The following is a 14,690-nucleotide window of genomic DNA, read 5'->3' on the forward strand; positions in this document are numbered from 1 at the left end:
TGGGAGATATTGTTTCTCCGGATCAGGTATAATCCTTAATGTTACATTTTGGTTCAGCTCTGGTTTGATTATGGTTCAAGTAGAATCCTGGAATATTGTATTCTAAATTTAGGGAATATGATTCCCAGTTGGGAGAAGGTAGGAAAATTTTTAAAATTTGCCCACCCATTCTGCACCTTTCATGGCATCCATTAAATGGATCCTACCATTCTTTCAATACCAACATCAGTCCAATCGTCCAACTCATGTTTGGTCAAATTTGGTCATTATCCAAACGTCCACCATACCAGCAGTTTCATGTGCTACCATATTTTGGGAAGACTACAAGAGGATAATCATAAAGGAATGCATACCACAAAAAAAAAATTGTTTACTTCTTTGCAGAAGTGATAGCCATGGGATTTTGGGGAGTAATCTCGAACCCCTGAAGAAGGGCTTGCATGGCAATTAATGACTGTACTTCGTCTCCAAACTCTACAAAGGCAATACCTGGCTTCGCTTCTATCATCCGGACTTCCCTGAAACCTGGAAGGGCATTTTCAGCATCATGCTTGTTGCCTCGTGGGGTAAATTCTGAATGAAGAGTATATAATTGGGGGCTATGGCTGCCACTTGTCCACTAGGCTTAATTTCCCTGATGGAATGGAGCCTGTCAATCACATTAGAAAAAGGGCATTAGTCTTTACTCACAGAAAGCAAGCACATTAATATTAATAAAATTTCATTAAAAGAGAAAAGAAGAATGCAATAAATGGCTATGTTTCACCAGCGCGCAACATGAGAAAACAACTACACCAAATCAAAATGAAATGGACTACCGCTTATGCATAATTTTTAACACATATATTTCATGTCTCCAATCTGCAGATTGACCAAACTCTATGAACTATGATGATAACCAGTCCCAATCTCTTATAAGAATCTCATACTTATCAATCATCATCTTCAAAGAAGGAATTTCAACAAGACCACCGGATGAATGGCAAGAATGATGGAGTAATAATTTCTTTACTTAAACATGTTTCGTTTTTTGTGTTTTCAAAATTATTATGTCATGTATCCATGCAGGTATAATATTATCATCTAAGCTTTATCCCAACTATATAAGGATCGGCTACATGAATCCCGTTTCACCATTATTATTACGAGAACTTAAAACATTTCTTACTACTTCAAACCAAGTCCCTTTTCTTAGCGCCTTCAACTTGTAACCATGTGAGAAAAAATTTAACTTATTTGTTGTAATAATTCTGATTTTCCTCTTCAATCCTGCTTCCTGACTGAACTATCAGTCAGCTTCAATTCTATCAATTTACAAGGCAATGAATTCATTGAATCAACCCTATCTCATCCTCCAAGTTTTTTCTTCTTTTTTGAAAATTCCATTGAATTCTTCAATACCCTAGAGTGAAATTCCTCTCTAGTAAAGTTGCCCATCATTGAAAACCTAGAATTTTCATCCTAAAACCTCCCCTTATACCAGCCATCTCCTATAATTTATTCTTTTACAGAAACATCAAGGCCAAAGAATTCCCTCTATATACCTCAAGATATCTTACATTCTAATCCTTCCTTCAACTTGCCTACTTTTTCCAAACTCCAACTTCCATTATCCAACTGTTTGTAGAAAGGTAAGCCTTCTTGTCCTTTTGCCACTAACTTCAGGAGACTTTCTAAAATGGGGCTCAAACCTAATATCCCCTCTAAACCAAGCCTAAATTTACCTGCAAAGAAAATTGAAAAGGACAATAGTAGAAGGGAAAATCTAATTCTTATTATGCAAGAGATCATGGGTCATAAATGTGACTTTCTGATTTAACTTAGAAATCCTTTTAGTTCTTGGTCCAGTTTTAGAAAACTGCAATGTTCATTAAAAATGCATATTTACTAATTTATATGTATGACTTGACTAGATGAGACCCTAGTTTTTCAATTTACTAAATTTTTCATTAAACATGAAGTTCATTGGTATCAATATTGGTACATATCTTTTTTTTTCTCTCTCTCTAGTTCTTATCATCTATCTTTCAATTTTTGTAATAATGATCAAATAGGTTATATTAAAAATCCGGAAAAGGAAGTTTTCATGATAAATATCAGATAAGTAAACCAAAAGTCCATCATATCCTACACAATAAGCCTAGTTAATACGCAGCTTTACCCCTGCACAAACAGAGAGGCTGTTTCCAAATGTTATGGCATTTAGAAAATCTCCTTTCATTAGGACAAATGATCTGTGTCATACGATGCACCCAAGTTCCCATACAAAGAACCACATCATCCAGCTCTACCATTCAGCCCATATTCACAGTCGAGAAAGGTTCTGCCAATACAAGTTTGTGAAACCAATGCTTAAATCCATATCTCCACCTCATTGACATGCCCTATTCCTCATGTAACCCATCTTTCCTCTAACGAAAAAATGAAAACCATGTAACTCATGATCTTAACAATAGTATAACTCAAGAACAAAACTATAAAATGGCTGTAAACTTACAGCAGGGCCCCCATTGCTTTGATCAGCACTACCATTTGTAGCAGTGGCAGAATTTGGAGCATCAACCTTCCATTTTCTTTCAGCTGCAAAATGCAAATACAGTTTCAAGTGAAAGTCAAATAAATTCGAAAAACCGTAACACTTTCCCAAATATTTTTTATTCTTCACTGCTAAAATAATACAGAAATACCTGCACACTTACCTACCAAGCATGCATTGTCAAAGCCAAAACCAACATCCTTCCATAAGTCCCATCTCTCTCTAAACTACTTTCTGTCTCCCCTTTCATTTTCATCACTGGCAGAGAAATACCTACAACTTCCTCGGCCAGAACCCATCCCCTTCCATCAACCCATTGCCTCCATCCATTCATCCCTCTATCTCAACCATTTCTTCCATGTTTTTTTTTTATTTGTTGTACTTTAATTTTATCCTTATTTGGTTTCGTAGATGGTGAGATCAAAATTGATATCAATAAGATACTTGATCTTCCAAATCTCATTTATTAATTTCTTTATATTTTCTTTGGGAGGGGCTTATTTGATCTATTTTTCGGTTCTTGATCTGACTTTTTTTTTTCATTATTCTATTGAAAATGGAGAAAGATTAAAAGATTTGGAAGGATTGATCTTTTGGTTGCAACAGTATTCACTGTCAATGGAAGCACCACAATATCGAGGTCAAGGGCACTAAGATCCTCTTCTTAGGTGAAATGCCAGTTACTGTTTTCTGTATAGGTTTGGCCTCCATATAATTAATCCTTTTAAGAATAGGGGGGCTCCCTTTTATACATTTGCAAACGACAATAACTTTATTGGTTTGCTCAAAAAAGTACACCATTAAGAGTTAAAATTATTAACCACCTCCACCCAATAAGTCCATCAGAAAATGAAATTTTAGATTTATTAGGATCTGGATGCAGTATTATTTATCCATAAAAACTGGACCCCATTTATATAGGTATGCCCACTGAAAAGAGCAAGCATTATAAAAATCAAAACTGAGAGGTTGGGCATAGGAGTAGTTTTCAAAAATCATGATGGTGTTGCCTTGCTCATATATTGGAGCCTTATTGGCAATGGGTGAGATTTGCTGCTTCCATAGGATATGATATGTTAGATATTGAAATTCTCATGTTGTAATTGAGTGGATGATTGAGGAGATGTCAAGTCTCTGGATGTGCCTGCCTTCATTATACAACATACATGGACTTCAGTATCAAGTATGAAAAGGAGTGAATAGGGCAATTTTTGTTAGGATTCTTCCCAAGGAGAGTAGACTATTACTATTTACAAGAAAATCAATTGCATGTTGGACAAAGATGGCTCTTCTCAGCATTAACTGTATCCTGTCTCTTGTACACTTTTCCTATTTTCGTTTCAATAAAATTGCATGGATCTGTTATTGACAAAAAAAAAAAATAGTAGTTTATCTAAGAATTCAAGTAATTACTTTGAAGAGGAACTCCTTTTCAAATTTCAACATATCAAACTGATATCCTTGCTGCATTTTAGTATAAATCAGCCGCAGTAGGAAGCAGTAGAAATACACCAAGTATTACAAGTATAATTACTTTCTCAGAGAGAGGGGGCAGTACAAGTATAATTGTAAGTTTAATTACATTGTAGAATGAATAGATTGAAACATTCTTATTATTGCAACTATTTTTTCCATCCAATTTGATTATTTTGTCATTCTTTTCTTATTCTTCCTTAGGGTCTATTTTCCAACTTTGGTGTTATATCCACATTCTCAGCTTAATTTGCATGAGTGATGGTGTTATAGGCACGGTAAATCTTGGCATATCAAACAAACAGAAAAAACAAAAAGTTTAATGGAAAACACAACTACCTTTCTCTTCCTGCTTCTTTTTCTTCTCTCTTTGAATTTAGGTTCCATCAGCTTTTGCTACACAATCTGATTTTGTTTTTGCATATTGTATCCTCTAAATCATATAAATTAAATATCACCAAGAGCTATTTCAAACGTAAAAATTCTAGATAGCAATGGCTCTCTAAAACACATGAAAGCAGTTCAGACAATTCTGAGTACATAAAGAGGTAACTAAATCAAGGAACAATGATGCTGATTTCAGATGCAACAAACTATGCTCGAATAGGTGGACAAATAATTGAACATCAACAAATCAAAGCCTTTGGGAGGCTGGGAGGAGCTTAGGGAGTGTCAAATTCATGGTTATTTTTTTGTTTTCTGCCTAGTTCTGAAATGAAACAATGAATCTTGTGCATTCAGCAACTCTGTTGGTGGTTCTGAAACAACCAATCCATGGTTCCAGAACCCCCTTGTCTTGAACACGCCAATTCATTGTGTTGTATACCGTAAAATATTTTTCACTGATGCAAGCATGACATGACTCAATATTGATCTGCACATATGAGTTACAGTAGTTACAGTAATCATTATTGATCTGTTTTTTTTTTCAAATTTGAAAATATGAAACCATCATCATCCGACAAATAGGTTACAGATTTCATTGTATGGTTTAAAAAATATGGTTTCATTTTCTTTATTTTATTTTATTTATTTTTGCTTCAGGACTACATAACCGGAGGTAGCCCATCCCCAAACTGAGGTGCAGGAGGGATTTGATCCCAAGTCTATGCTACAACCAGCAGGAGACCTTACTAACCAGCCAGTTGGCACCTTGCAATATGGTTTCATTTTCAAACCAGTAGAGCACAATTTTTTCAACCATACCATGGGTTTCCTCAACCTTGAAACAAATACCACCTTCTTTGTTTGTTACCTTATTTCAAGCATCAATTCTTAGTTTTAACATGCAGAAATGCCATAACCTTGGCACTTCATATAGTTTTTAGTCAATTAACTATCCAATAGCTCTAGATTACAGTCTATGTAGATGTAATTTGACAGATATGACTGATGAAATGACATACAGACAATAGGTATGTAGCATGATTGTTCATTTCTGGATTATTTGAGTGTTGAGGATAGAATATCAGTTGGCTAAAGAGTGTCTTCTCTTTTCCTTATCTAAAATTTTACTATCAAATGAATTTTTTATTAAAAGTATCTTCCTTACTTTAAAAGTAAGAATATATTTCTACCTTTCTCAATGTTGTACTAGAAGCTGAAGTTCCATATGTTCCATTTACACATATAGCTTTAATTCCCTTGAGCAGGATAAACCACAGCATTTAGGATAAAAATAGAAAATGGATAGATGGAAGCTGCAACCAACTAACAATGTTGATTTTTGGCAAAGATTTCCCATGTGAGAACCTGAGAGGGGACTTCAAGCTTGACCCATCCACTATGGCACTATCCAAGCCATATTCATGCCCATGCTTGGTATTTGTAATACATTACATTACAGACTCCCTGGAAAGAACACACAAATTTCCCTTAAGAAAAAAAGGTTTGAATAGAAAGTTTCCAAACATGAAGTAAAATGATGATGAATTCATAATACAATGCTTTTTTATCATTTTCCATAATGCAATATTATGGAAAACCAGAACATTTCCCATCAATATCATAATTACTTTTGCTAATATCAAGGGACAAGATGAACATTCAGTCATTGGCTGATATTTGTAAAGTCAACATGCATGATGAAGCAATATCTCACAAAATCCACGAATGAGATGATGAGAAGAAGATAGGTTCTCTGTAAAAGTCTAAAAATAACAGGAATCATAAAATGAAAGCCAAGGTTATTAAATTATTTAGAACTACCATAGGTTTGTCATAAAATGGAAAGCTTTGCATTTGGCGTACTGCATTACTAGCAGCAGTAATTTCACTAAATACAACCCATGCTTGGCCTTGAGGTTTGGCTGTTTTCAAGGCAACAACATCTAAAATCCTTCCATACTGTGAAAACAAAGCATAAAACGATCTTCAATTCTGTCAAAGAAGAAAGGATACAGATAAGGCATCAGTACATTAGTTATTTGACTTTTTTTTATAGCAAATGTAGGTTAGCATCTACAAGCACACTAAAACATAACTGCAAATATGAATATGTAGAACTAGAATTTAAACACGAAAAATTTTATGCTGAATATGGATGAAAAGGAGTGATCGATTGGAGATAACATATCAGAGAGGAGTGATCGCCCTCTTCCCTTGGGGGTCTCTATGCCTCCAATCAGGTCATATGTGGTCTGTTGCTGTGATTTCTGAGATCGCCCTCTCCTAGTAGAGGAAGAATAGAGGGCCGAACTGTGTGTGGCTATTGTGTGTGAAGCGGCTGTTGTGTGTGTTTCAGATCATTTGCTAGTGTTTTGGCCAGTAAGAGCTAGGGTTTATGCTGGTTTCTTTGTGCATGTTGAAGGAAGAGATATGATCATATAGTGGTGAGATTTCAGGTAGTTGTAGGAGCAGGGTTTGTGGTGTAAAGAGCACACATTCCAACAACAATTAGTGCTGCAATCAGTGTGACAGGTGTGACCTAGTGGTGTGTAGTGTGCAGATCTCAGTGATAATAGAATTCAGCAAGTGTGCAGAATTGGTGATAACATAATGGGAGACAGTAATGATTATAAACCTAGTGTGATGGTGCCTACAGACTACCTGAATGTTCAGATGACCTCCATTAAGTTAAATGGAGAGAATTATGTGCCTTGGGCTAAATCCGTTGAAGTCTTTCTAAAGGCAAAGAAGAAGGTAAAACATATCAGAGAGGAGAAACCCTCCTCTGACTCTCACGAGTATGAAGATTGGGAGCAAGAGGACGCTCAGATCATCACATGGTTGTGGAACAGTATGGAACCCAGGATTAGTGTGAACTTCATGTTCCTTGATACTGCCAAAGACGTGTGGGACCATGCGAAAAATTGTATTCGGGGCATGACAATACAACCAGAGTTTATCAGCTTTATCAAGAGTACTTTAATCTGCAACAGGGCAATCAGAGTCTTGAGGAGTATATGCCAACATGAGGAACATACGTAATGAGTTGAATGTCTATCATCCTCTCACTTCTGATGTCAAGATTCAGCAACAACAGAGAGAGCAGCTTGATGTGACTAGATTTTTTGTGGGACTAAAGTCTGAATATGAACCAATACGGGCTCAAATATTAGGGGGATCAGCTCTTCCGTCCCTAGAAGAGGTATTTGCTCGACTTCGGAGGATTTCTATCGGATCTACTGAGAACTCTAATATCTCAGATAGATCTGCCTTTGCTGCATCGAGAGGCCGTGGTGGTAGAGGTGGAGCTCAGGGAGCTCAGTCTGGTCGTGGTGTTGATAGTGGTTCTGCATATGGCCGAAGTGGCAATGGTGGGTCTACTTATAATCGTGGTGGTAGTCGTACTGGGAGCAGAGATTCAGGGAGAGCCCGTGGTAGAGGACGTAGCTCAGGCCCGAGGAAGTGCACTTATTGTGGTATGAATGGACATACCATCAACTATTGTTATGATTTACATGGTCCTCTCTCAACCTAGGCCAATCATGCCACGACCGGTGACTCAAGTTCCAGCTTTAAACAGGAGAATCATTCATCTGACCAGTTGCCTCCTACATCCACAGATGGTCCCATGAAGGAGATGGTGAGTGTTCCCCGTGATGAATATGAGAGGTTTATCCAATCACAACAGAACACAACAACTTTTGCTCACTCAGGTATGGCTTGTCTGGCATCTACACCCAATCCCTGGATCATTGACTCTGGAGCCTCCGATCACATGACTGGAACTCCAGGTGTGTTTTCCTCCTTATCTCATTGCTCAATATCACAATTTGTCACCCTTGCTAATGGTTCCACATCCTCAATTTGTGGTGTTGGTAATGTTGACCTAGATCCTATATCCCTCTCATCAGTTTTGTATGTTCCTAAATTGCCTTTTAACCTTATGTCTGTTAGTAAGCTGACCAAATCACTTAACTGCTCCATTACCTTTTATCCTTCTATGTGTGTCTTTCAGGATCTCAAGACGGGGATGAAGATTGGTGGAGGGCATGAAGCAGGTGGACTGTATTATCTTGACGGTGGTGGTGGTAGAACTTCAACATCTCTCTAGTCATCTCTTTCTCCTCTCCAGTGGCACTGCCGATTTGGTCATCCGTCGCTCAAAGTCTTGAAGTCCTTGGTTCCGTCCTTGAGTCAACTTTCTGTTTTGGATTGTGAGTCGTGTCAGTTTGGGAAACACCATCGTGTTCCCTTTAGTTCTAGGGTTGATAACCGTGTGTCGAGTCCTTTTTCTTTAGTTCATTCAGATGTTTGGGGTCCTTATAAAGTAATGTCATATAATGGATACAGATATTTTGTCATTTTTGTGGATGATTTTTCAAGGATGACGTGACTCTATTTAATGAAAGAAAGAAGTGAATTGTTTACCATTTTCCAAAAATTTTATGCTGAAATTCGTAACCAATTTGGTACCCACATCAAAGTTTTTCGTTCTAATAATGGCCGCGAATATTTATCCTCATCATTTCAGGAATATTTGGACCAACACGGCATTATACATTAGACCTCGTGTACCTACACCCCACAATAAAACGGGGTGGCTGAGAGAAAGAATCACCATCTCCTTGAAACAGCAAGATCCCTAATGCATCACATGCATGTTCCCAAACCTTTTTGGAGTGATGTAGTGCTTACCTCTTGTTTTCTGATTAATCGGATGCCCACGTTCATCCTTGATGGTCAATCTCCGTTTTAGGTCTTGTTTCCCACTTTGTCTCCGTTCCCTCTTACGCCGAGAGTTTTTGGGTGTGTCTATTTTGTCCATAATCTGGGTCTTGGGAACGACAAGTTTGATGCCCGTTCTCTCAAGTGCATCTTCCTTGGCTATTCTCGGACCCAGAAAGGGTATAGGTGTTACCATCCTGGTTCTCGACAGTCCTTTGTGTGTGCTGATGTCAGTTTCTTTGAGTCTACTTCGTTCTTTTTGGGGTCTGGTGATGCTTCTTCCTCCTCATCACCTCCTCCCCTTCCACTTCCCGTTGTCGATCCTCAGTTTGTTCCAGTTGTGACCAAATCCTTGCCTCCGGTGCCACCACCTGTTGAACGCCCACCTATATATCATGTGTATACACATTGCCCACGTGCACCGGCTACTACTCCTCCGGCTACATATCCGTCGACGGATCCGGCACCAGAACCCCACTTGGCATCTGAGATTGATCTATCCATTGCTTTGCGGAAAGGTAAACGTACTTGCACCCTTCATCCCATTTCTAATTATGTTTCCCTTACTCACCTTTCCGCTTCCCATCGCCAGTTTGTTACCTTGTTATCATTAGTTATTGTTCCTAAAGATGTCTAGGAAGCCCTTGCCTCTCCAGGGTGGTGCCGTGCCATGGAAGAAGAACTCTCAGCCCTTCATCATAATCATACTTGGGACCTCGCTTCTCTTCCTCCTGGGAAGCAAGCTGTTGGTTGTAAGTGGGTTTATACGGTTAAGTATCCGCCTGATGGTAGTGTTGAACGCCTGAAAGCGCGATTAGTTGCAAAAGGGTACTCCCAAACCTATGGCATTGACTACACAAAGACCTTCTCGCCGGTTGCTAAGATAGGGTCAGTTCGTGCTGTGATCTCTCTTGCAGCCATGTATGAGTGGCCACTATATCAACTTGATATCAAGAATGCCTTTTTACATGATGACTTACTCGAGGAGGTCTACATGGAGCAACCTCCAGGGTTTGTTGCTCAGGGGGAGGATGGTAAGGTGTGCAGACTAAGGAAGGCTATATATGGGCTTAAACAGTCTCCTCGAGCATGGTTTGGTAGGTTCAGTGAGGTGGTAAAGAAGTTTGGCATGAAACAGTGCAAGGTTGACCATTTTGTGTTGGTGGTGTATGTAGATGATATTGTTATTATTGGGAATGATAACATTGGTATTGATAGGCTGAAGACTTATCTGCAGGATCACTTTCAGACAAAGGATCTGGGTAAACTAAAATACTTCTTGGGGATAGAGGTAGCGAGATCCAAGTATGGGATTAACCTGTGCCAAAGGAAGTATGTGCTTGATTTGCTGGAAGAAACAGGCTTGTTGGGTACCAAACCAGCTGAAACACCCATGGACACAAATACCAAGCTAAGCAGTGATATGGGTGAAGTGTTTGAAGACTCTGGCAGATACTGACGACTTGTGGGCAAACTAAACTACCTAACCATTACCAGACCAGACATTTCATTTGCAGTTAGTGTGGTAAGCCAGTTCATGCAAAAACCTATGACTCCTCATTGGAATGCGGTTCTGAGAATTGTGAAGTATCTAAAAGGGGCCCCAGGTCACGGTCTGATATACAAGAGGGGGAAAACTTGAAATAGAAGGGTATTCTGATGCTGATTGGGCCGGTTTTATGTCTGATAGGCGGTCTACTACAGGCTATTGCACGTTTCTGGGAGGTAACCTGGTGACATGGAAAAGTAAGAAGCAGACGGTTGTGGCAAGAAGCAGTGCAGAGGCAGAATATAGGGCTATGGCGCATACCGCTTGTGAATTAGTGTGGCTAAGGAACCTTCTACAGGAAGTAGGGTACAACATTAACACTCCAATGAAGCTCTATTGTGATAATCAGGTTGCGGTTTATATCTCCTCTAATCCAGTGTTTCATGAAAGAACCAAGCACATTGAGGTTGACTGTCACTTTGTGAGGGAGAAGATGCTGAATGGAGAGCTAGACACTACACATGTTAATACAGGAAATCAGTGGGCTGACTTATTTACAAAAGGCTTGAGTCGGGGAAGAGTGGACTACATATGTAATACTCACCAGCTTGAGGGGGTGTGTTAGCGTAGGGGTATTTCTGTCTTTATACCTTGATTGATGTTGCTGATATGTAATGTTGTGTTGAAATATGTGCTCTTCACTTAAGTAAGGGCACATAGGTCTTTTCAGTTATGTTTTAATAATAATATAAATACTTACTGGCCGACTGGGAGAAGTCATGTTGACTCCTTCAGTTCGAACCAGAATTCTCTCTTCTCTCTTTCTCTCTTTCTCTCTTTCTCTATCACTCTTTCTTCTTCTACATAACTGAACTCAATCAGGCCAAACTCTAAGGCAGACCTGAATTCTAACAAGAACAATACAGAAATTTTTTATTTTCGTTTTTTCCTTCTATAGGCATGTTTTCTCCTGCATTATGCTTCGCATTGAATCAGTACCAAGAAAAGCCAATGAGTAGTTTTTCTGGTCATGGTACCAATCTAACCAGCTTCCATTTGTACTATCATGGTGCATTTTGGAAGAAAGAAATCCTAGAATATTTGCTGGAAAAGTGCACCTGTGGAGATTCTGATTGGGAGGATAAAAAAACTTTGATCTGTTGAGCTGCAATTCTCAATGATCTTTAGGGGTTCAACTATGACAACTTCTGGTGCCCATGGGAAAATATTACTTTAAAGTTTTCTTTTGATGCTTATACATGGTTCTGAGTCTTCTAATCATTAAATATGTAAAGATCTTGTGTCTATTTGGTTTCTCTTAATTTCTTTTGCATCAGAAAAAAAAATGATAAAATAAGGATTTCCCAGTATAATGGATTCTCAAGTGCTATTGGAAAATGAGTTGTTGGGTGTTGGTCTAGTAACATTGGATTTAAAAGGAACCTTAGAGAATCTGAAATTCCTAGTGTGTCCAAGTTGTTAGGCTTGCTGAATTCAGTGTTTATGGGGAGAGGGTGGATTGCATTCTAGGGCTTGGGGCCTTAACTCTGATGGGTTGTTTTCTTGTAAATCTTTCTTTAATTCCTTGGTAGCCACATCCCTTCTCCTTCTTTCCCAGTCAAGGAAGTTTGGTGCTTTCCCATTCCCCTTAAAATCAGTGCTTTTTGTTGGGAAGTGTTTCATGGTTGTATTAATACCTTTGACTTGCTTCAAAGAAAAAGACCAACTAGGTTTTTGTGTGCCCTATGTAAGTTAAATTGTGAGACTGCATTCCATCTTTTAATATCTTGTCCTTTTGTTAGCTTTATTTGGAATTGGTTTGCTTCCTTCTTTGCATGTAGATGGTCTTCTCCTGACAAGCTAGAAGGATTGTTTAGCTCTACTGGCTTTAGCTGCACCTTGGGGAGGTCTACTAGAGTAGTGGTGCTTTGGATTGTTTGGGAGGAAAGAAACGCAAGAATATTTGAAGAAAGAGAAAGAAGCAAGGAAACCTTTGGTAGAAATCATAACTTTGAGAGTAGCACACTGGGAAAAAAGCCTGAAATTGTTTTCAGATTTTAAGGTTGAAGACTTTTTCAGCACTTGGAGTGTTATTGCTGCCTCATCATCTAGAAGACAAAAATCTGCTGAGGAAAAAACTGAATTTTGATGGGAGTTGTCTAGGTAATCCAGGCCCCTCAGGCATAGGGGGGTCATTAGGGATGAAGAAGGAAACATCATAGCTTTCTAATCGGGACCTGCTGAATAAGGCAATGTGGCAAGAACAGAACTATTGGCTGCAGTATATGTGGCTGAAAAGACAAAAGAGTTGGGTATTAATAGACTGATCATTGAGGGAGACTCGAAAACTGATGTGAAATGGTTGAAGAAGGGGGAGGGGTGACCAGGTGACATGGCATTTGAGGAATGAATTCAGGCGATTTAATTGGCTATCAAGGACATGACAATCCAAGTCAAATGGGTGAGGAGAACTGCCAACAGCTTGGCAGATGGTCTACCTAAGGAAGGGGTACAAAGAACCCATCCATATTGGGCTCAATTGTAATTCTTGGGTTGGGTCAGCTTTTCTAAAGTTGTGTTCATTTTTAACCTAGGAACCAGTAGCTGTGGTTCTCTAATCAACACCTAAAGGATCCATTACAAAATATGCAACCCCCTTTTACTGATCACAACTAACCTAAAATTTCCTAAACACTCTCAAGTGTCAATATCATACCTATAGACTAAAGGTTCAAAACTAAGTAAACAAACATATTCTTTTTCTGTAGTAAACAAAATAAAAATTGAGAAAAAAACCAAAATAAATTCCTTTTAATCGTGTCTTCACCGGTTTTAAAAATAGACTGCATCTGCAACTAATTCCTATCAAACATATGTCATAGCTAATAGGATTACTCTAAAAAAGGTAAATAGCCCCAAAAATAGTGTTTCCTATCACAGAATCATTTGATTTTTCAAATTTTGGACATAAATTCTCAACTTAAATCAAGTTACGTAATCTTAGACTAATGAAAAGTAAAGCTTCCACAAACTTAGACTTATTGATATGTAATTCAACAATCTTTCCAATAACATCAAGATCAAATTAACCAAACAAGCAAGTTGAAACACCATAAGTCTTGGTCACGAGTGATGAATTTGAGACAATATTTTCTCTGCCTGAGGTTGAGGTACAAGTCATAGACGTACAATTCTGAATGTCAGTTACTTTGCATCCTGCATCTCTCTCTCCCATTTAAATAAATAAGTCATTATGAATATAGTTGGATACAGTTTAGCATTTTTAAGTGGTCTTCAGAATCTCCATGCCCTTGTTCATACCTAACATAGCCACTCATAATCTGAAACAAAAGGGTGAATTTTTAAAATCTTATACTTTCAAGATCCCATATAACACTGGGTAATGGCATCATTAACAGAGAGTACTATAATTGTAGTAAAACATGAAAGCAGAAGGAAGCTAAAGAACTTCCTCTGCCTCTGAGTACTAACAAACAGTACGAAATTAAGGGGAAAAACAGAAGCCCGATATTATGAAATTGTGCGTAATTTTAAAGAGAGAGAGAGAGACATGTCTCTCTAAACCGAGAGCAAATGCAAAGAGACAAAAAAGCCCATATGCCCAACTGCATTTAATGGTAGAGACTAGAGAGTAACCACTGTAGAAATTCATTTCCGAAAGGGTTCCAAATAAACGCTAACCTTGGAAATAATAACTTGAAAGGTTTTGCACACATTACGGAGAAGTGTTTCGTAAAGCTCACCGCTTTCTTGACCTTCTCGTTGAGGTTCTTGATGTAAATGGCTTCGTTCGGAGTAGGGATGCCAATTTCCCCCCTAAAACCGGGGCCCCGCCCTGAGCGGGGCGGGTTTTCCTCAACCCTAAATAAGGACAGAGCAGGGATGGGGAAAATAAATTTTCCCCGAATCGGGTATGGGGTGAGGATTGGTGTGTCTGGAAGTGTGTCATTAAGCACTTCGAAATAACAGTTTAATATTTATAAAATTTTTTTGATTCTCAAATAATTACAAACACAGTAAAATGATGAGATCGGATCGTATCCACTGGGAAGCGAGGAA

The 14,690-nt window shown here is 38.4% G+C and overlaps 1 protein-coding gene and 1 long non-coding RNA gene across 6 annotated transcripts; one reads left to right on the forward strand and one right to left on the reverse strand.

The window, feature by feature from the left end:
* Positions 1-225: 225 nt before the first annotated feature.
* On the reverse strand, positions 226-14,486 carry LOC148870494 (uncharacterized). 5 transcript variants are annotated; one of them, XR_016107870.1, is made up of 4 exons: positions 6,218-6,388; positions 5,762-5,860; positions 2,498-2,580; positions 226-649 (listed from the first exon to the last, which is right to left on the reverse strand). XR_016107870.1 is itself a non-coding variant. In XM_088972651.1 (4 exons), exons 2-4 carry the CDS (start codon positions 5,674-5,676, stop codon positions 505-507), a joined length of 318 nt encoding a protein of 105 aa, XP_088828777.1. In that variant the 5' UTR covers positions 5,677-5,860; positions 14,375-14,486; the 3' UTR covers positions 226-504. The 5 variants fall into 5 exon arrangements, 3 of the variants coding, with proteins under 3 accessions (XP_088828777.1, XP_088828776.1, XP_088828778.1); XR_016107869.1 differs by having other exon boundaries at positions 5,725-5,860; XM_088972651.1 differs by lacking the exon at positions 6,218-6,388 and adding an exon at positions 14,375-14,486 and having other exon boundaries at positions 5,587-5,860.
* LOC148870495 (uncharacterized) lies at positions 782-5,490 on the forward strand. Its single transcript, XR_016107871.1, has 2 exons — positions 782-996; positions 5,054-5,490. It is a non-coding gene; the product is annotated as an uncharacterized LOC148870495 (long non-coding RNA).
* Positions 14,487-14,690: the final 204 nt, after the last annotated feature.

Source organism: Nelumbo lutea, chromosome 2 (assembly GCF_056320005.1).
Source record: "Nelumbo lutea isolate HS-2025 chromosome 2, American lotus-T2T, whole genome shotgun sequence".
NCBI lineage: Eukaryota > Viridiplantae > Streptophyta > Magnoliopsida > Proteales > Nelumbonaceae > Nelumbo > Nelumbo lutea.